The 23,566-nt window shown below is 42.3% G+C and overlaps 1 protein-coding gene across 2 annotated transcripts in view; it reads right to left on the reverse strand.

The window, feature by feature from the left end:
- DOCK1 (dedicator of cytokinesis 1) overlaps nucleotides 1-23,566 on the reverse strand; it is a 278,858-nt gene that overhangs the window by 108,267 nt on the left and 147,025 nt on the right. For both annotated transcript variants that reach the window (XM_064663542.1, XM_064663541.1), the window contains exons 28-29: nucleotides 16,237-16,338; nucleotides 9,861-9,955 (exon numbers count right to left, since the gene is read on the reverse strand). In XM_064663542.1, the coding sequence (XP_064519612.1) occupies nucleotides 9,861-9,955; nucleotides 16,237-16,338 (197 nt within the window). The remainder of the gene's footprint in view (nucleotides 1-9,860; nucleotides 9,956-16,236; nucleotides 16,339-23,566) is intronic.

Genomic DNA, 23,566 nt, shown 5'->3' on the forward strand with positions numbered 1-23,566 from the left:
GGAGTCCTGCTCACATGCTTTGGGATTTAACACCTTCAGCTTGATTTAATTACCTACTTCATGCCGTTGCTTTTATAAGAAATGGGGATTCACACATTTGTGTTCTCGACACACATTCTGTGCTAAAAAGGAGCAGCAGTTTCATATTTGGAAGTGTGACGTGGACACCCCTCATGGGGGTGCTTAAATGTGCAGAGTGGATGGAGCACAGGCTGTCAGGGCACCAGAATTCCCAGTAATATTGGAAGAGCACATCCAGGTGGGTTTAGGTGCCAACGTTGTTTTTCCCCACAGCCACAGAATCATGGAATTGTTTAGGTTGGAAAACCCCTCTAAGGTCAAGGCCAACTGTTAACCCAGCACTAAACCATGTCCCCAAGTGCCACCAGGATGTTCTTTGGATTCTCACCATCATCATTTTCTCAGTCTTGTTTATTTGTCACATTTACAACTGATAATTTTTCCCTGTGGGTTCCTAGATAGCAAATCCAGGTGGTCCCAAGAAATGTGGTGCTGCAGGGAGAGAGTGATCTGGCACCAGAACTTAATGAAAAGAGCCAGGCAAAGCAGAATAAAGCTGGAAGGAACATGGTCCCAAAGGCTCCAGGAAATGAGAAAGCAAATACTCAGATGCAGCTTCATCCCAAACACCCACACTGGGACAATAATGGGAATTCAAACATTCAGGATCTCATCTTACAGAGAGCTAAACTTGGAGTACGTACACACCAGGAAACTCTGAGTATCTACACACCAGGGTCTTTGGGGTGGCTTCAGACAACAATAGAAAAAAAGAACATTAGAATTCTAAAATCAAATTTAAAATTTAAAATTATGGTTCTTTCAGCTGTAATCAGAAAATTTTAAGAAAATTTTAAATTATAGGAACTCTTATGCTAAAGAATTTATCTGAGGAAATGTAATCTGCCAAGGGTTTCTGTTACTCCTGAAATAATTAGAGCACAAACCAGACAAACAAAAATATGTAACGACATCTTATTATCCATCATTTACTGCAGAATATATTGAATTCTTCTTGAACTGCATCATTTGACAACCAAAAAATAGCATAAAACTCGAACTGATAAATATATTAGCTGGTATGATGCTCATGAGTACAGTCATCCCAAAGTACCTTGATGTCAACCCAGGTTTAGATTCCAGAAGGGAAAATAATATCAGAATCATTCTGTTCCATTTGAAATTAATTTGGCAATGCTGCTTCAGCTCTCAATTAGACTCTCAACAGAGAATTACCATGACACACAGTCTAATAACCTCTTACAGCTTTCTTTCCAAACAATGTATTAAACCCAGGAGCTCTTAACGCTCAACATACACAAGTTGGGAAAAAATAGGGCAAGGATCCAAAATAATGAGTTGGCTTTGTAAGTGTATTGTTAAAAACAAAAGAAACCAGACATTCACAGCATCCTGTGGAAGATGGTTCCAGAAACAGAAGAAGAAAAAGCCATTTTCAACATTATCTTATTGTACCAGTCGATCCAAGCTGCCTCTTTCACTCTGTGCAGCTCCTGTGCCCTATTTTTCTCTAAAATTATCCCATTTCTGAGCCACTTTGGGAAGTGACAGACCTCTCAACTGCTCATTAAATGTTTGCAACAGATATTTAAGAGCTGGTAAAATACACCAAGGAAGACCAGCAGGACAAACTGGAGTTTGGTAGGAGAAGTCACTCTTACCAGTGATTCCCCTGTGGATAATCCTGTATGGAAAACCTGCAGGAAAACCTGCAGCAGTAACATGGGATGTCCCCTGGACCCAGTATCCTAAATGACAGTGACAGGATGACAGGGAACAGCCTCAAGTTGTGCCAGGGGACTGAATATTAGGAAAAATTTCTTCATGGGAAGGGTTGTCAACCCCTGGCACAGCTGCCCAGGGCAGTGGTGGAATCACCATCCCTGGAAGTGTTCAAAAACCACATGGATGTGGCACTTGAGGACATGGTTTCGTGGTGAACATGGTGGTGGTGCTGGGTTGATGTTGGACTCAGTGATCTTAGAGGTCTTTTTCAACCTTAACAATTCCATGGTTCTGTGATAAATCCATATATTTCTCTAAGCTCTCAAGGTTTCTAAGGCACATGTAGCATTCAAAAGGTCTTGAAGGGATAAATTTACCACCACTGCAAGGAGGACAACCAGTCCATGACCAGGAATATTGCTGTGCCTAACCCTCAGGACTGCCTTGCTACTTAAAACTTGGCAAGGTGCCAAAATAAAAGAAAAAACAATCTCAAAAAACCTCCAAGTTCACTTTTTTTCCCCCTTGAACTCAAGAACAGCAGCACCTGGGATTGTTTTATTTATCCCTTAGTGTTTCTTTCTGGTGCAGGAAGAGGTGTTCCCTAACACACAATCCCTTTCAAGTCACTGTAATTTTCTTGTGGCAAATCAAAGGCTGAGGTCTCAGGGAGTATATAAGGAATATTCTGAGAAGATGTTAAGTGGTCCTGACCAATGAAGGTGGTATTTCTGAAGCAAGACTAAATGCACCTTCTCCCTTTGTGCTTAGGATGAAATACACCTGCAACAGCCTTCACCTGGTTTGATGGAGCTGCCCTGGCACCAAGATCTACATCCTCAGGAGGACAGCAAAGCCCATCCCTGCTTTAGGGACAGAAAAATAGGTTTGGCAAGGGAAGCAGGACAATAAAATCCAGAACAAGCAGTGTCACAGTGGGTGTTTGATACAGTCACCAGCCCAAGCCCACCCTGCTGCAGGACATCTGCCCAAAAACCAGCATGTCTGCAAACCCATGAAACCCCTAATGAAGGTGATATAATTATGATCAACATGGCAACTATTTTAGCACTGGAAATGGCTATTTCAATTCTAGACCCCAGAAGGGATTAACCATGACACAGAAGATGGGAGGAGTGCTCAGAGAAGCAGCAGATGTTTTGGGGGGGCTGGGAGGGACTGTGACATCTCACAGACACATCCCCAGTGTGGGCAGCTTCACTGGCTCCTACTCAGCTTAGAATCATGGGATGATCTGGGTTGGAAAAGATCTTAAAAATCATCTCATCCCAATCCCCTGCCATGGGCAGGGTCACCTTCCACTATCCCAGGTTGCTCCAAGCTCCATCCAACCTGGCCTTGGACACTTCCAGGGATGGGGCAGCCACAGCTTCTCTGGGCAACCTGTGCCAGGGCCTCCCCACCCTCACAGGGAAGAATTCCTTCCCAATATCCCATCTAACCCTGTCCTCCTTCAGCTTAAGGCCATGACTTCTCCAGCAAAAGTTATCACAGATTACAGAAATAAAGGAGAAAAACAGATCATTAAATCCAATGAGCTGCCAACCCCCCAAATGTTCATCAATTCTCACAACCACAACACTGATGTATGTTATCAATATATAGTAACAACCACACCTATGCCAGGGACAACATTTCTAATTCTCTGGGATGGGATAAATCAACCTGCTGCAGAGGATGCTTCCCTTCCTCCTGCTATGGAAACCATCAAGGGGAAAGAAGAATATTCCTTCAAGGAATCGAGGCCTTTTGAGTAAGAAAAATCCCCCTGTTATTTTAAACACAGTCAAGTACATTCATTTTACTCCCAGGTCCAGTTAATTTGACAGGTACAATGCTAAAGCAAAAATCCTGCAAGGTCTGTCTTGAAAAGGTCAGTACATTATGCAACCAGGTTTTATGGACAGCAAAAAAAAAAAACCCTCCACGTACAGAAATTTTATATGGTTTTATCAATGTGCATTTGTGTCTTTTATTTACAGGTGAAAAGCAAACTTTGAGAAACAGGAGTTAATTCTAAAAGCTGGTTCCTAAGGAATTCCATGCTTTGAAAATTGTTATCCTCAATCTATACATGGTAAATAGGAGGAGGTTTTTCTATACAGAGAAATATTCAGCACTGAGGGAAAAGAAAATTGCTCCCATTCAAAGTCTTGTTGCATTCCAGCCTGGACTAAAATTATTTTGCTGTTCAAGCTGCATGTCTGGACTCTTAAACTTTCTAAGTAAGCACAGTCCTGTAGGAAATGCATTAATAGTCAGGAAAAGTAATACCAATTCCTTCTACTCCTTCTGCTTTTCATACTGTTCAGACTCTTCTTGAAACAATAATTCCTTTGTCCTCCTAAACTATAACTGCATTTCAAACACTTTCTTTGTTCCTATTTCAATTTAGAAATGTAAAGCAGTGACCACATTCCATAAAAAACACAAATTGAGGAAATATTTTAAAGATCAGTGCCCCAGATATAAGTTCAGACTTTCAAGTCACATCTACTAATCATGGAATAGAGTTGTTAAAGTTGGAAAAGATCTCCAAGATCATCAAGTCCAACCATCAACCCACTGTGTTCATCATTAAACCATGTCCTCAAGTGCCACATCCACATGTTTTTGGAGCACTTCCAGGAATGGTGACTCCACCACTGCCCTGGACAGCCTGTTCCACCCTTTCCATGAAGAAATATTCCCTAATATCCAACCTAGACCTCTCCTGGAGCAAATTGAAGCCATTAATAATATCTTTGAACATGGAATTACCACAGGCTTGAACCCATGCAGTGGTTTGGAAAACAAAACAATGATTTTAAAGATTTTTTTTCTGCTTCTTCCACCCCATCCCCACACATCTAACATTACTTGATAAACCGTGGAACTCTGTGTGTCCTTGCTTTTCCTGCAGTTTTCAATCCAGAATCTTTATCATCTTCCTGGTCTCTTTTTCCCTGTTATGAAAACTACACCTCATCCATCAGGAGCTTGGGATGGATTTTTAAACAAGGGCTTCTGCACTTGCACTTATTTGATGAATGCAACTTGACTGGTCAATTATGTAAGTGCAAAGAGCCCATTTTCGTACATTTATTAAAACCATCAGTGGGTTTGGTTTTGTTTCTTTTTCAATAAGCCTGTATAAAACCCAGCAGAATATTGCAATTAAACCGAATTTCCATAATCTAAACCCCAATTTTATTTTGGCTTTGGGTTACTTGTCAGGAAGAATAACTCCCAGGCTGCTGAAGCCTGGACTAGATTTTAAGGCTCCGAGTTACGCAAAACTTGCCCCAGTTGCTGCAGCACGTCAGTGTTTGCCCACTATTGATGGATGGTCACAGCCATCACTGGAGTTAATTCTGAGAGCACAGGATAGATCTGACAGGTACTGCTATGACAACCAGGGAGCAGAACAGCCCACATTTCCCTTGAAGCTCCAAAAATAAACACTCCGGAACAGTAAAAAGGTACATGTTTATCCGGTGTTCTCTCCCTCATCCTGCATCCTCCTCTTTGCAAGATGTTTTTTGGTTTTCACACAGAAAATTCATGAAGTTTCTGGCTGGGGTAGAGTTAATTTTCTTCCCAGTAAGTGGGGTGGAGCTGTGGTTTGCATCTGTGCAGGGAACAGGGTGGACAACACAGGGATGTTTCTGTTATGGCTGAGCAGGGCTTGCACAGAGACAAGGCTTTTCCTTGTCCTCAGCCCACCAGGGAGAGGCTGGGGGTGCACAAGGAGTTGGGAAGGGACACAGCCAGGACAGCTGATCCCAACTGATCATGTGGAATCATACTCAGCACATGGAATTGGGTGGGATGTTGGAGGGGGTGGCTGCTCAAGGCCTGGCTGGGAATCAGTCAGTTGGTGATGAGCAACTGTTTTCATTTGCTTTTCTCTTTGCTATTTTCATTTAAATTACATTTGTTGTTACTGTGATTATTATTATACATTATTGCATTTTATTTCAACTAATAAATGGAGGGAGGAGAGTGAATGGCTTCCCACTGCCAGAGGACAGGGTTAGATGGGATACTGGGAAGGAATTGTTGGCTGTGAGGGTGGGGAGGCCCTGGCACAGGTTGCCCAGAGAAGCTGTGGCTGCCCCTGGATCCCTGGAAGTGTCCAAGGCCAGGTTGGACAGGGCTTGGAGCAACCTGGGCTAGTGGAAGGTGTCCCTGCCCATGGCAGGGGGTGGGACTGGATGGGCTTTAAGGTCCTTTCCAACCCAAAGCACTTTAGGATTCTGTGCTCTTATCTCAAACCTTCTCACTTTTAACCTTTCAATTCTCTTCCCCTTCTCCTGCTGGGGGTAAGGAGTGACTGGTTATTGGTATTTTAGTTGCCATCTGGGACTAAACCACAACAACCAAGTTTCCAGGAGGAAACAAACCTCCAGCCCCCTGCAAAGCCAATATTGCTCTGGTGGGAAGCAGGGAATGCCCACTACATTCCCTCCCCAGGGCCAGATATATTTCCTCTGGAAGAAAAATTAGTAGGCACAAGAAACCTCATTTTCACTGAGAAGCACCTCATCCCTTTTTCTCTGACTTCAAAAGGCAAAACAAACAGGTATTTTATGTAAATGTGGACATTAGAAACAAAAAATAGAACAGAAAATATCAAATTCCTTTTTCATAGGCAACTCAGTTTCCAGTGGAACAGCTGCAGATGAAAGTAGTAGCTACAAATTAATATATCATAAGGTCTACCAAAGGAACTGATTGTCTCAAATGCCAAAAGTAAGACCAAAGACTAAATTATTTTCATTTACGAAAGCGTAGAGAGGAATTGCTTTCATGTTGTGAGTTATGTGTTTAGGAGGAACCTAAGTTGGGCCTGTCAGCTTCTGACAAAAGTTAAAAACAATTCCTAAAACATTTCAGAAACATGATTTAGAAGGGGGAAAGGTAAACAATACAAAGTCTCTGCCTTTTGCTTTAACTCCTTTTACATTTAAAACTCCTCGGGTGTGTTCTCCTGCAGGAAATGCCTGGAATGAAGAATCTGCCTCCAGACTGGTGACACCAAAACCTTGGACTCTTAATCAATGAATTGCTTTGCTAAAGTGATAAATGTTGGTTAAATTAAATTAGAGAATAATCAGTAAATATTTTACCAAAAAAGGAACAATTACCTCACTGGATATGAGGATTTATTGTGTTCATTGCAGCATGAAATATATAATATACGTATTTATATATATATTTATCCCACTAGTGAAGTGCAAAAAATTGTAATACTAAATTTTAACTAAACTTATATTTGCAAATATTCCCTGTATTCCAGTTGTTCTCACACATTTCTCCATTTCCCCTCTTCCCCCATAGCTACAACTTCATTTCAGCCAGAATATTTTAATCCACTGCTTAATCCACTGTATTTTAATCTGGAAGGAAACCACTGCACGGAGAGGAGCTGCCTGAGCTCTCTCTGCCATGAAGGTGATGAGATACCTCCTAAGAGCCTGATCTCTCTAAGAGGGGGCTCTCTTCCAGCTATTTTTATTTTTTTCCTGTGGTTTCACACTAATAGATAAATTCCATGCAGGGACATCAATGAAATTGTGGATATAGTTAAAATTTAGCTCACTTTCTTTGGCTCATGGCACAGAAATAGTCGACCTGCAGGACATGATTCCAAGAACGACCCAAAACTGCACATTCCAAGTTATTTCTCTTGAGAAGATGTTGCAGCTTTAAAAGGCGGAATTTGTTCTTAAATTTTGTCTCCTTTTCTTCAATAAAAGTTTATAGGGGTGAAAATAAACAGAGCAGATGGACAAAGAGAGGTATTTTACAGTGCAGCTTTCTGGTTTTGGAAACCACATTAACTTCAACAGGAAAAATGAAAAGCACGGAAATCAATTCAGGAGCATTTCCAACCGAGCTGGTGCAACGAAAATGAACGAGGGAATTAGGGATGAACAACCCCCTTCAGCACTTCTGCAGATATTCATCAGCAACACAGAGACTTGAGAAAGTTTTTAACTTTAAATACTACTTAGATATTCTACGGGCACTGAGGTTAGTCAGGAAGAATCTAAGATCTTAACAACACATCCCATCTCTGCTTCTTCAGGACTTGATGTTCAGTGTGGGATAAAGAGAAGCCTATTTTTAAGGATCAAAAGTCCAAGCCCCAGCCCTGACTGTGGATCTCTGCACCACACTTTGTACTGCTCCAAATTTTCAGAGCGAGGAACTGCCTGGGGAAAGGTGCCCTTTGTGCTTCAAGGAAAAACCGATGGTGAGGGAGAGGCTCTTTTTGCCCCTTTGCTCTTTGATTTGTATGACTGTAACTTCACAGTTTAAAATAAAAATCAAGGTCAAATCCCCACCCAAATGAACACTGAGAGGTCATCTGGCAATAGTGTGAAGATAATGCAGTCACAGAGTGGTTTGGGCTGGAAGGGACCTTAAAGCTTGACCAGTCCCACCCCCTGCCATGGGTAGGGACACCTTCCACTAGGCCAGGTTGCTCCAAGCCCTGTCCAACCTGACCTTGGACACTTCCAGGGATCCAGGGGCAGCCACAGCTTCTCTGGGCAACCTGTGCCAGGGCCTCACCACCCCCACAGCCAACAATTCCTTCCCAATATCCCATCTAACCCTGCCCTCTGGCAGTGGGAAGCCATTCCCTCTTGTCCTGTCACTCCAGGCCCTTTTCCCAAGTCCCTCTCCAGTCTCTTGGAGCCCCTTTAGGCACTGAAAGGGGCTCTCAGGTCTCCCTGGGGCTTTCTCTGCCCCAGGTGAACCCCCCCAGCCTGGCTTGAGAGCAGAGGGGCTCCAGCCCTTGGAGCATCTCCGTGGCCTCCTCTGGACTTGCTCCAGCAGCTCCACATTCTTCCTGTACTGGGGACCCCAGAGCTGGCTAATTTAAGGAATCCTCTTTGCAATATTGTTCTTACCCCTATAATTGCCACATGTCAGCTTATTTATGCCAGTCAAGGTATTAAGAGCGTCCAAACACAGACCTTCCCAACCCTATTTCAATCTCCCACAGAATCCCCCCGAGCCCAGAGGAGTTCTCCTGTTCCAAAGGACACAGGTAACACACACTGTGAGGGTTTCCCAAGCACCTGCAACAAGGCTCCTGAGACAGCTGCAGAAGCAAAATCACTTTGGAAATTACTAAAAAACAAAGAAACCCAAGGGGCTTTAGATGTTCCTCATGAGCTGCTCTCCAAGGGCTCCTGATTTCAAACACCAGGTGCTTCCCAAGCTGTGGCCACACACGAGGGAGAATCCCAAACCAGTGAGACGACCCCAAAATATGGCTCATTCTCCTGCCTCGTATTTATTCAGAATGAATTTTAGGAGGCAGTTAAGGAGACCTCAGAAACCAAGATTAAAGTTATGGCGCATTTTTACAACTGTGGTTCAGGATTTTATAGAAGTAAACGCTGACAACTTTATAGCCGTGGTCGCTACCAGTGAGCGCAGCCGAGATTTCTCCAGGCAACTAGTAAATATAATGTTTTTGCCTTATACTTTCATCTCAGTACACATAAAAGCATTTGACACACTTAATAAAACGTCACCAGCATAAAACACTGCACAAAGGAATGCTAAATAATGACACAGCTGCAATTATTGAGGAAAAAAAACAAGCATTAGGAACATTTGTAGCCTTTCTCTGCATTGTTGTGATGGTGGAATCTGGGTTTAAAATGCCCTTTTTTGTTAACACCACTGAAAATATTCCTGAGCATACAACTCCATACAGTAACTAGTTTTGAGGTCATGTGGAAAACATATCATTTATCCTGAGAAGAATAAACTTAATTGTTATAAGGTATGTATAGAACCTTTGCTGCACCTACTGTTGGCTCCAAAATCTGGGATCTCAGGCTGATGCCACCCTTAATTTGGGGACCCCTAAAACAGGTCACTAAAACACTGCTCAGCCACCTCCAAAGCCAGTTCTTAAATAATTCTTTGCATCAGAGAAGGAGAAAAGCCCAGCCCAGGCTGGCTGCAGCTTTGTGTTTTACTGTTTCCAAGCAACCCTGTGGTTTCGGCTCCAACACGAACCCAACCAGCCCAGAAATCCAGGGAGCCTTTCCCTCCGTACTCACTTATTCTGCATCATGTTCATTATCACCCAGTCGAAGGGATAGACATTCTTCCCGATGAGATTCTTGAACATGATGAATGTTTCCATCAGAAAATCCTAAAAGGAGAGAAAATATTTGGAGAAGGCTGTTCTGCTGGATCACAGAAATCCACGGGATGGTGGCAGTTATTAATGACCACACTCCAAAGGTGTCCTCGTGTTCTGCTCCATAAAAAAGCCATTATTCATATAAAACACACCTAAATCCTACTAAAGCATATTTATACATCATGTCCATAAATCCTACAATAATTCCAGTTAAACTTGTCAGAAGTTATAACAACTTTAATCCCACATTGTAACAGCCCATGGGATGACTCAGGACCTACCACTGGTTCACCAGTTATCCCAAAGGGAGTAACATCTGGGAAAAAATAATTTTATATATATCTATATATACATATACACACATTATATTTTTATATTTTTGATATAGAATAATTATTTTCTATACTATGAAGTCTCACAGTCCCTTTGTGGGCAGCCTGTATTGTGACACACATGTTGTGACACATGCCTGGGGTCTCTTAGAAAGCTGTTAAAAGCACACTGGGACATGGAAAGAGAAGGAAAAAAAAAGCTAAATATTCATTAAAATCTTATCATTACACTGAAAATACTCCCTGGAGTCAGCTGATGAGTTTTCCCTCCCTTTGTGAGGGATTTCCTCCTGAAATCAAGATTATTTATTTATTAAAATAAATACATGTTCTAGCTCAAAATGGGATCCTTAGGTGTGGTGGTGCCCATCACCCTGACATGAGGTAGAGCACAGCAATGGTTTGGTCATCCCAAAACTGGGAGAGACTCTCCCTAAAGGCAGCAACAGTAATTCCTTCTGCAAGTGACAACCTGTCCCAGAACAAAAGTTAATTTAGCAGCATAAAGCAATTTATTCCTACACAGCTATAAACAAACACTTCTTTGGACCAGAAACCTCATGTACTTTACAATGTAAATCATCTCCTACAATTTGGGAATCTGTAATTGCTATCTGACAATTGGAGCAATATCAAATGCTGGGAGAGAGATAAAGGGGAAAAAAGAACTTAATGCAGAAAGTCCTTGATCCACTTCACACAGAGATAAAAATGAACTTTTATTCCAAGGTTAGAATATTTTCCCTTTGATTCAGTTTCTCAGCAATGGTATTTATCTCGTCTATCTTTAAAATGTCAAATGCCTACAAAAAAACCCCCAAAATGTTACATTCACTGGACTTTTAACTAAGACTGCTTTTTATGTAACCTTTTCAGTGAGAAACAAATCTGAAGTTGCTGCTCTCATCAGTCTTTCTCCACGTGTGAGAGATGGTATCTTCGTCACATTTTATCTCCGGTTCGCTGTTCTGTTAAAATGCCTTTCCTGGCTCAGAGATCCCCAGGCAGAGGGATGCAGGGAGCTGCAGAGATCCTGAGGACACAACACTGGGATCACAAATCACTGAATCATAGAATGGTTGGGCTGGAAGGGACCTTAAAGACCATCTGGTTCCCCCCCCGCCATGGGCAGGGACACCTTCCACTAGCCCAGGTTGCTCCAAGCCCTGTCCAACCTGGCCTGGGACACTTCCAGGGATCCAGGGGCAGCCACAGCTTCTCTGGGCAACCTGTGCCAGGGCCTCCCCACCCTCACAGGGAGGAATTTCTTCCCAATATCCAAACTAAACCTACTCTCTTTCAGTTTAAGGCCATTCCCCCTTGTCCTGTCACTCCATTCCTCCTGGACATTCTCTCTCCATCTCTTCTTTCATGAAGCAACACGAACTTCCAGGGTCCTGGGCTCTGCCACATGCACGGCACGAGGGCTGCTTTGGGATGTTCTGCATCCCAGCTCCTGCTACCCAATTAATCATAAAATCAAAGTATCATTAAGCTTGGGAAAGACCCCCAAGATCATCAGGTCCAACCTTTGACCAAACACCAACGTGCCCACTAAGCCACATCATGATGTTTTGGAACTGCTCGTGATCCAAGAGGTGTCACCACTGTATAAAGCCAAACTCAGGCCAGATGCTCTCCAGGAGCTCAGTAAAATCTGCCTTCATGTAAGAGATCCAACTGCAGATTTTACTGCTCACTTTTCATGTACTTTGGTGGAGGAATTACACTGTTGATGATTGGGGCTCGTTCCTGACCCTGGAGGTTCTGCCACGTTGATCTGACCTACTTTGCTGATTCAGCTCTACATTTTAATCTACTGATATTTACATTTTAATAACCCCATGTTCACTCAGGTACTTTAAATAATGCTCTCTAACAACTGAGCTAATTATTGATCAAATACAAAGCTCCTCATGCTCACCTGTGGTTTATGTATTCAGAACATTGCTCTCTTTGCCATTTTATCTTTCTTATAGGAAAGCAAATGGCTTGGATGAATTAACCTCATGTTATTAGCAAAACCCAGGGCTTTTCTGGGGGGTGGGAGTGGAGAGGGAAACTCCCAGGGCATGCTGGGTTGCTGTAGAATCTACTTTTTTCAGTATATCTGGAAGCAGAACAAATTCTTCTGAACATAAAAAAATTATAAAAGCCTGTATTAAAGGAGCAAGGGCTGCAACTCCTGGTCTCTCTCCAACTACAAATACAAATCATATTTAATATCCCAAGGAAGCTTAATCCAGAATAGGTAAGAACCCTTCCCAATTCCCATCCACTGAGTAAGCTCAGCCTGAGATATTCCACATGGCAAAACATCAACATACTTTTTTTGTCAACTAATACCACATATGTCTCAAATAAAAATAATTTTTATCAAGTAAGAAGGGGAGAGAAATCAATTAGTCCCAGAAATAACCTCACTGATCTTGGCTGATGTTTCCTCTCAGGATGACAACAGAATCACAGGTTTGGATTTCAGAGAATCACAGAATTACAGCCCAGTTTGGGTTGGAAGGGACCTTAAAGTTGGAAATTCCTCTTTGAACGGACATATCTTAATAAATCTAAACACTATATTCTGCAGAGGAATAAAAAACTGGTTTTATTGCATTCTGCCTCACACTTTAGAAGGCTCTTGAGGCCAGATATGACCATTATAATAATCTAAACCTGACACCACCATCACACAGCCCATAAAGTTTCCTCCAGCAGTTCCATCTCCTGGCTGAGCAAAAGCACAGAAAGATTTAAGGGTCTCCCATGGCAAAGAAGCAACCACAGCTTCACTTTTCTTGTCATTTTTTTTCAAGAAAAACCTATTAATTTCTGTTTGGCTTAATCTAATTTCAGTCCTAAATCACTGCTTTGTGATTCAACTGAATACTCTGGAATAGGAGGTGCAATTATCACCTCCATGTCCAGGGATGCTGAGACTAAATGAAAAGACTTGTGGATTTAAACTCCAATAGGTGAGTCAAATGACAGCAGCTCACAAAAAACTGCTGGATTAAAGAAATGGAAAGCCCAAGAAATGCCAAATGAAGAGGCAGGGAAAGGTGTTTTTCCCATCCAAACCATCCAGTCCAGTTCAGCAACATCCCACCACTGAGGAGAGAAGAAAACAGGAGGTCCAAGAGAGGAACATGGACTGAGAACAGTAAAGGAGGTGACAGAGCTTCAACTCTGATGGGGAAACAGAAACCAGTGACCAAGAGGTGGCTTTCACACTAACAGTGAAATCTCATCTATGAGGAAATACTTCTGAGAACAGAAATTCCTGGGGTTGGCTCTCACTGAAAAGGTTGTGTCAGCTTTTCTCTTCAACACAGAAACTGAGTTGTATCATCTTTTTGTTCTCACTGATGACTCAATCAGTTTTATTTGTGCTTTAAAAAAAGGAAAGAAAATTCAGTTTACTCACTGAAGTTTCCTTTTTTTACAGCATTAACAACGTTCTGCCATTATACCTGCACATCTTCTTTTATTATACTTAAAGCCAGTTTAAGGTAGCATTTTCTACTCTTATCATATTACTCATTTAATATTTTACCAACTTACTACATACTTTAGTTTCCATTAGCACACATTATCATTTACACAGCAATATTAAAACATTTAAAAGGTACATTTAATTAAAGATATAAACTGTTGCAGCAACTGACCAAGTTTGGATTTGAAAACCTGCTAAAACAAATGATTACAGGGGAGCACAACAGTGGAAAACAGGGATTCAAACAGTTCACATGCTGTTGGATGGAAAATATGATTTTAACAGTCCAGAGTAATTCCAGCTGCACAACCCCAGAACATGCAGGATGAATATTCAGAGTCAGGACAGAAGAAAGAAGTGATTCCTCCTGAATCCCAGAGCACTGAGTGCACATAAATCAAACTCTTAAAAAGGACCCATTATAAACAGACCACTTGCCAAATTTCAAATATATAATAACTCTGTTTTTCACAAGGAAGTTCTGACCTACAGAAGCACCTTGCAGGCAATTTAGATCAAAAAAGAGAGATTTTAAACAGAACACTTTTGTTGCCATTAGAAAAATCCCAGATTTCCTAAGCAGCATTTTTCTCTCTGCATGTTTTTGTTATATGTTGTCCTGATTTTGGCTGGGATAGAGTTAATTTTCTTCCTAGTAGCTGGTACAGAGCTGTGTTTGGGATTTAGCATCAAAGTAACATTGCTAACACACTGATATTTGGGATTTTGCTGAGCTGGGCTTACCCTGAGTCAAGGACTTTTCAGTGTCCCAGGCTCTGCCAGGGAGGAACTGCACGAGAAGCTGGGGAGGAGAATGGCCAGGAGAGGTGACCTGAACTGGCCAGAGGGATATTCCACACCTCAGAACATCATGCCTGGTCTATCAACTGGGTTTTTTCCCAACCAAACTGGGAGAACTGGCTGGGAGCTGCCAATCACTGCTGGGGGACGGGCTTGGCATCGGTCAGTGGGTGCTGAGCCATTTTATTGGACAGCACGAGTCTGTCTGGGGTTTTATTCCTCTCCTTCTGTTTGTTATCTCTCCTTTAGTTGCTATTTTTATCATCATCATCATAATTATCATCATTATTACATTACTAATAATTTTATTTTTATTTTATTTTCCTTTCTTTCAATTATGAAACCATTCTTATCTCAACCCACAGGTTTTACCTCTCCCTGACCCCCCTCCCCACCCCACCAGTGCAGGGCACTGTGAGTGACTGTGTGGCACTTCTTTGCTGCCTGGGTTAAACGTGTTTTCAGAGCAAACTGCTTTCACCTTTCCTCATGTAAAACCCTGCAATCAGACTTCCTTTTCCAGAGCCAAATGCTTTAAAAATAGAGAAATATTTGGCTTGATAAACCTTAACACTCATGTTTTTTCTGTCTGTTAAAAAGCAGTATTTCCACTCCACTGGCTGCATTTCGCTTGGGAACGTTTTATTATTAGTGGAAAACCAAATGACTATCCATGTAAATGCTCCAAGATCCCACAGCAGGGTAACTGGGAAGCCCTTTCCATGTAGTGATGCCCATCTGCAGCTCTTTGCAGCAGGACTTTGTCTTCACCCTCTGGAATTATCAGCTCTGTGACTCAGTGATGCCAGATCAGGTGTAAACAGAGGCTTTAGCAACTTATCTGAAAACTGGCACGGGGCAAAGAGCTCAAATCTGGCAGAATATGGGTAGAAATAAGAAAAATAACAATTAAAGACAAACTGGAAAGTCCAAACATAAAGAATTTACAAAAAGGAAAGACCCTGGGTTTGTTCTGTTGGGTCTGGAAGGAAGAGAACCTGAATAAAGATTAAAATCCAGGTGAGACTGCCTGGAGCATTCCCAGGATTGCAGTGGGGAATGGTACAGAGCTTTGGGTCACCACTAATTGATGGAGCTCAGCCAAGAGTTTGGTGTCCCCTCTGCAGCCATATGGCAAAGACAGTTTAGGTTATTACAGAGTTATCTCCTCAGCTATAAGCTCCTTCTATTATGCTTTAATTAAGTTGGGTTGTTGCCTTAGTCAGGCCACTGAACGACTCTGAGAAGACAAATTTCAATTATTATTGCTTATTTAACAACTAAGGGCACCTCTAAGGTTAAAATGGTTTGTATAAAAGGGAAAGTGAGCAGATCTCTGTGTAAAAGCTACTCAAAGAAAGGAAAGCAGGACATCTGGAAGATTCAACACTGAAAGTTCCTTTCCTAAGAAAGTTTTATTTAATATTCTTCTCTTCTTGAACAAAAGTCTCATCACTTCTGTTTTTTCATGCTTTAATTGCTTCAAATCCAGTGTCTCATGCTTTGAACAGCTCCAGAGCTTTAATAAAGATTTTTATATTAATTCTATAATGCCAAACACATTTTGTTGACATTTCACGAGGGTACTTAATGACCAATAACAGGAAAAAAAAACAAACAGAAGGTGAACTATTTTATGAAGAGATAAAACAAGTTAAACTTACCACAACATCCGACCTCATCTTCCCAAAAGTCTTGATTAAATGAGCATAGTGATAGTCCTCCATCTGCCTTAGAATGGCTGTCATGCAGGCCACAAAACTCCCCTGGAAAAAATAAAAGTAAAGAAGGCAATTGTTTAAGAAAAGGCAACATATTTCTTGCTATCAAAACATAATATTGCTTGAGAGCCCCACACAATGCAGTAGATGTAATTCCATCATTAAAATTCATCTGTGAATATGCAAAATTCTGTTAAGAAAACAAAGAAACATCTCAAAAAGTTTCCATTTCCAATTTCATGGGTTTAGCACTGAAGCTTTTGCAACATGTTCTTCATCTAAAAATTGCTCTGACATTAAAGGCTTTGCAAGGTAATAAACACCACTCCTAAAAATATCACACAATATCAGGATTTGCATTTGGAAAGTCAATACTCTGCTCAAGGAAGAAATCTCTTAAAAAATCATTACACTGAGCACCACAGCTAAACCCCGAGTTTTAATTTCACTGAGTGGTATTTTCAGATATTGTGATGCTTAAAAAAACTCCACCAAAATCCAATAAGTTTCATAAAAGTAGAAGAGTTGTACCAACCAGACCTCTCTCAAACCATGGAAGAAGTAAAAAGTGCCAAAAAGAAAGTTAAATCTTTCCTTGTGGGGTGTCAAAGTGTGGTAGTAACAAATCCAACCCAATCCTATGGCTACTAGATGTAGTAAGATCCCATAAATAGGTTCTTCTTGTCCATCATCTCTCTCTAAATATCTGCTAAAAGCCTGTTAATAATTTCCAGGTCTCTTCTGGTCTTTGATGAAAAAAAACCCCAATAAAAATTTGAAAACCCCACAGAATGACTCAGAAAATAAATGATTCTTTCTGTGGTTTGATAAAACTCTAAATTCCCCTTTTCAGTGCCATTTCCAAGGTTATTCTGTGCCCCAGCCCAAGAGAATACGAAGGAATTTTCTCTCCTTTCTAAGGCACAGAGCCTTTATTGTTACCTTTAAGATCAGCATTACTTTCAATTTAAAATATTTCTTTCCACATCAGTCCAAGTAACTGAGATTAAAGCCCAAATGACACCAGGTTATCTGTGTGTGCTCTGAGCCCTTTTAGTTACAGGCTAATCCCCAGCCTCCACCAGATAAGCACTCTTGGAATGTGCTTTTCTCCCATGGAACTCCCCCAGAACTGATCTGGCCCACGTGGAACATTTTCAACATGATGCAAAGACACCTGATGGGAGCTGTCAGGAATGTGCAAACTCCAGGAATATGAAAGGGAAAGGCCACCAGAGCTGCTGTTCCAGGACATCAAAAGCACTTTCTAACAAACTCTGACAATAGAAGTTGGGGCTGCACAAAGACAATGTTTACAACTGTGAAATGGAAATCAGGAGGGCTCATCTCAGAAATCTGAACATTAATTGTCACCACAGCCTCTAACGAGCACTCACAACAAACCCCGTTGATGGGCCTGGAAGAAAACATCCAGTAGCCCACATTCAGTCCTGTCTCCCCTAATGATGTCATCAATCAAAGGGATGTGCCAGCACTAGTCAGAATTATAAATTTTTTAAACAGGCTGCCTAAGATGAGCTGCAGATGGAACTCAGTCCATCGCCGCACTCACGGCGCTGCAGACGGTTCAGAAACGCTCGGGAGAGCTGGAGACAAACCTTGTTTTCTCATGGTGTCTTTTCACACACACTCAAATAACCTCCACGTCCATTGCTTGGCAAAGACAAACCTATTTTTGCTTTTTCTCACATGAACACATCGAACCCACACTGGCAAATCCAGCCCTTTCCAGGTGTCCAGCAGCCAACACACAGCTCTGCTGCCTTCTGACAAAGTCGGTTCTGAAAGTGGCTGAAAGCTTTGGTCATATTTTGGTGTTTATCTACCATTTGGGGAGTAATTTCAGTGACTAGACAGGGCTGCAACATTCAAAAGATGAATTTCATATCCAAGGAAACTGTCATGGCAATTTGGTATGAAACAAAAATCACGGAATCACAGAAGGGTTTGGGTTAGAAAGGACCTTAATGACCATCCAGTCCCACCCCCTGCCATGGGCAGGGACACCTTCCACTAGCCCAGGTTGCTCCAAGCCCCATCCAACCTGGCTTTGGATACTTTCAGGGATCCTGGGGCAACCTGTGCCAGGGCCTCACCACCCCCACAGCCAACAATTCCTTCCCAATATCCCATCTAACCCTGCCCTCTGGCAGTGGGAAGCCATTCCCCCTTGTCCTGTCCCTCCAGGCCCTTGTCCCGAGTCCCTCTCCAGCTCTCTTTAGGCACTGGAATGGGCTCTCAGGTCTCCTGGGAGCCTTTTCTTCTCCAGGTGAACCCCCCCAGCTTTCCCAGCCTGGCTCCAGAGCAGAGGGGCTCCAGCCCTCAGAGTATCTCCGTGGCCTCTCTGGACTCTCTCCAGCAGCTCCACATGGTTCCCATGTCGGGACCCCCAGAGCTGCCCAGAGCCCTGCAGGAGGAGTCTCTCCAGAGCAGAGCAGAGCAAATTAATGCAGATCAACTGTTGAACTTGCAAACACATTTGAACTCTCATTTTTCAATGTAGGAGCAGCCAGAGGTGTGGATGAATTTGATTGTCACCCTCTGCACCTCCTGGTGACCCCTGTCCCTCCTCCATCCCCTCTAACATCCCAGCTCCTGCCCAGGCAGTCCAGCCCTCCCCTGGGAGCAGCACAGGCTGCTCTGGCTGTCCCCATCAGCCAGGAAAATGATGAGTCACTGAAGGGAGAGATAATTACACAAGAATATCTTCTTAATTAGCATGGTGAGAATGGGAAAGGAACATGAAAGTTTAATGCCTGGTGGTGAAACACTCTGAGTCCACGTGCAAGAGCGAAAATGCCAATAGGAAAGCCTGGTAAAAACCTGGAATGGGTGCTGGAGGAAAAAATAAACATAGGAAAATAAAGCTTAGCAAATACAAATGGAACATGAACAGGAGGGGATTATGTAGTGCTTTAAGTTTTAGTTAAAATCACAGAACTTTGTGAAATGTTGTTGTGTAGCTGATGCTGAACCCCCAAAGTGGTGCTGAGAGGGTCTTTGAGCAGTTAAACAACACTTATTCCTGTTTTCCTGCATAAACAATGATTCATGCTCCTCTCAGTATTTACCTAGGTAATAAACCCCCTTTTCTTTCTTTCTTTGATACATTATTGTTCTTTTAAGCCAACATTGTCTCACACAGACATCCCTGGTACATTTACCTGCAGATCCCCACCTATAAACACTGTTCAAGTCCCTGCTGGGTATGAAAATCTATTTAATATTAAGAAAAAAATGCACTATCAGTCATTTGCTCACCCTTCATCATTTTTTTTGCACTTAGTGAGGTATCATCTGCAGCCAGCATGCTCTTAATTACAATGCTAATAAAATTTGCAATTATTTATAGGCAATATTTGTACTCAAGGTGCTACTAACTATTTAGCAATAGCTAAAGATGATTAAATTTTAACCTTAAGCTGGTTCTTAATCCCTAGTTGGATGTGGAGACCACTGTCATCATCTACAGCACTCCAAGCAACACATAATAAAAAGGGGTCTAATTCTCTAAAAAATCAATTTTAATTTTAACCATAGGAATAATTGCAAAGCCACACTGATACAGAGAGTCCTGCAAGGGCAACATCAGGGACTTGCCATTGCCCTGGCAAGCAATTTATCAGCTATTTATTCACTGAAACACTGTCAGGGTTTATCCTGAAGTCTTTCACGTCCTTCCTTACTATCAAAGCTCAGAAATGAGGGAGCCCCACAGACAGTAGGATAATCAAAGCCTATCACACCAGGGGAGCACATTTACTGCACTTTGTAAGCAGTTTATTACAATTAATGTCTCTCCTGCCCAAACACAGGGGTGCTGGATTCACTCTTTCTTTTCAAACCAGCTGCACTGAGGCCAGTGGGTCACCTGGGGTCACCTCAAGCCATGGAGAGCTCCAGGCTGGAGGAGAAGGGGCTGGAAAGCTGCCTGGGGGAAAAGGGGTGCTGGTCACCAGTGGACACGAGCCCAGGTGTGCCCAGGTGGGCACAAGGCCAGTGGTCCCTGGGCTGTGCCAGCCATGGTGTGTCCAGCAGGACCAGGACAGTGATTATTCCCCCTGTGCTGGGCACTGCTGAGGTCAAATCTCAAATCCTGGGGTCAATTTGGGGCCCCTCCTGACAAGTAGGACATTGAGGGGCTGGAGTGTGTGCAGGGAAGGGAACAGAGCTGGGGAAGGGTCTGGAGCACCAGGAGCAGCTGAGGGAGCTGGGGGGGCTCAGCCTGGAGAAAAGGAGGCTCAGGGGGGACCTTCTGACTCTGCAGCTCCCTGACAGGAGGGGGGACCCGGGGGGGGGTGGTGGTTCAGGCTCTGCTGCCAGGGAACAAGGGACAGGAGGAGAGGAAACAGCCTCAAGCTGGGCCAGGGGAGGGCCAGGTTGGATGTTGGGAAAATTTCATCCCCAAAAGGGTTGTCCAGCCCTGAAACAGACTCCACAGTGGTGGAGTCCCCATCCCTGGAGGGATTTAAAAGCCATGTGGGTGTGCCACTTGGGATATGGGTTAGTGGTGGCCTTGGCAGTGCTGGGGAATGGTTGGACTTGATGATCTTAAAGGACTTTTTCAACCTAAACTGTTCCATGATTCGAGTATTCCCAAAGCAAAACCATGGGATCCAGTATCTGCAAGCCTGGATAAGGGAAGCCAGACCCAGCTCCCATATTGGAGGATGGTAATTCAGCCACATTAAAAGAAAATCAAACTAAACACAACACCAAAGTGTCCCTTTTTCCTTTGGAAACGATGCCTGATTATTCAGAAATTAATTTTATATTAAAAAAAACAGAACATGAAATTCCAAACTGTATAATTACTTCTAATTTCTGCACCATTGAGCTCTGAAGGAAAAGTTGAAGAGGCCCATAGAAGCTCCAAAAGTACCTATTTCCCTAAATTATCTTTAAAATAAGACACTCCATGTTCAAATGGCTCTTGAACAGGTACAAGAAGGGGAATTTTCATATCAAATAAACCCCACAAGTAAAACTAACACTGAGGAATTTCAGAATGAGAATTCCCTGAAGGAGAGACAACACATGCCAACACTTTTCTCCCTCAGGGATAAAATATCCTATTTTAAACAGTCTTGTGCATTTTCTTTCAGGGAAATCTTTAAATTGGGAATATTAAGCTCCTTATGTATAGTGAGAAAATCTAAAGAGAAATCAAAAATACATTGAGTTTAAGGATGTTTCAGTGCAATGTCCCTCTTTCCATGCTCAAGATTGATCAAAAAGTGTAAATTAGATTTATTTTTACAAAAAAATTCCCCTCCCATGTCCTTAAAAGACTACACAGCTAAATAAATAAATGGGTAAATAAATTAAAAAAAAAGAAAAACAAAAACCTCAAAACCACTTGAATGAACTATCTGCATTTTGGCTTTCAGAACGTTTTCACCCTATTTTGTTGAAAAGGGTTTAAGTCCCTCACAATTACCAGTTTGTAAAGATATAAAAATGAAGTTTTCTCTTTGCTTACAACATGTATTCTCTCTACATCAGCAACAAATAAAGAACTAAAAATCAGTTGTTACCAATTCTAGAAGCCACAAATTAAATTGTCACCATTCATCGACTCAAAAGATAAAAATCCATCTCTAAAATGTCCCAAATTTCTACTTTTTGTTAACTTCTAAGGGTACTGGCTTGTGAAAATGTAAAATTCAATCTGTCAGCAGACCAGTTTGCTCACTTAAATAATATATTTCATATAATTTATTGGATAAAGATATTATACAACCCAACATGGGTATGGCAGAGGGTCTCCCATCACTTCTTGTTTTAAAGAATATTTTATATTGTGTAATGTTTAATGAGCTGGATGGAATTGCAGCTTTCAGTGCATCCCAAAGGGAGTTTGACACAGATTCCTGAAGCTTTTACCAGCAGCATCACACCAGTAAGAGCAGGAAAAAGAACCAAAACAAAGCAAACCCCCTAAGGTCCATAAATATATATATATATGTATATAAATCCATACATGTATTTCTCACAGTATTAAAACAAACATTTCTTTTCCTGGAATAGAAAATCTGACAGTAAATTCACCAGCAGAATACAAACAAGTACCAAATGTTCCCATTTATCACATTTTCTTACTGAATACCCACTATTTTCCATTTCCTTAGGCCAAATCCTGCCTTTTTGAACAGGGGAAATAAAACATGGGAGTCTTTTCCCTTTGAGAAACACAAGTGAGCGTCTGCAATAGGGGGAGTGATAAATATTTGGGGATTCTCCTGCTGCCACAAACATTATTATAAAGCCTCTTTTTGCCAATCAAGATGCAGGAAGGTATTTTCACTGATAAATTTTGCTCCCACAGCTCCTGGAAAAGATGTGCCACCTCCTCTATTTGATATGATTTAAGGAGCTCAGGGCTTGCCTCGACAGCAAAACCTCTTTTAGGTCAACCCAGGGTAAGTCTATGCAGAATGCAGAGCACTGATATCAGAGTTTATAGGTGAATATCAATTTATTTAGTCTTGAAAATCTTGTTTTGCCTCATAACATATTTTATAGATCCTGATTTGATCTCTACAATTCAGTCTCAGTCAATTGAAAACTTGTTTTAAAAGGAAATCTCTCACAAGGCTTCAATGCTGATGATCAGGTCCTGCCCAGCTTCCAAAATAGGAAAGAATTAAAAAGACCTGATTTTCCTGAAAAGTGCAAAAGGTCTAAGGAAATTTTCCATCTTGACAGGTGGGGCATCAAAGAACAGCATCCTGGTGTCCTACTGGGATAATGAGCTATAGGAGGAACCTCAGGAAGCTTCTCCAGGGTTGCTGCTCCAGGGTTCCAGGACAAGAGGAAATGGCCTCAAGCTGTGCCAGAGAAGATTCAGGCTGGACATCAACAATTTCTTCCTGGAAAGGGTGGTCAGGCATTGGAAGGGGCTGCCCAGGGAGGTGGTGGAGTGCCCATCCCTGGAGGTGTCCAAGGAATGACTGGCCGTGGCACTCAGTGCTCTGGGCTGGGTGACAAGGTGGGGATTGGGCACAGGTTGGACTCGATAACCTTGGAGGTCTTTTCCAACCTAAATGACTCTGTTATTCCATGGTTGGACCAGGTTCCTCTGGGCTTCACCCCCTTGGATCTCAAACCTCCAAGGATGGAGGGAACTGCAGTGAGGAATCTGCCTCTGGCATCTCGACACCCTCGGGCACAGTCAGATCCCCCTGGAGCCTCCCTTGGGCACAGCAGAACTATTCTGCTGTTGCAAGGAGTCACAAGCTCCCAGCTTTCC

Source organism: Pseudopipra pipra, chromosome 8, assembly GCF_036250125.1.
Source record: "Pseudopipra pipra isolate bDixPip1 chromosome 8, bDixPip1.hap1, whole genome shotgun sequence".
Lineage (NCBI taxonomy): Eukaryota > Metazoa > Chordata > Aves > Passeriformes > Pipridae > Pseudopipra > Pseudopipra pipra.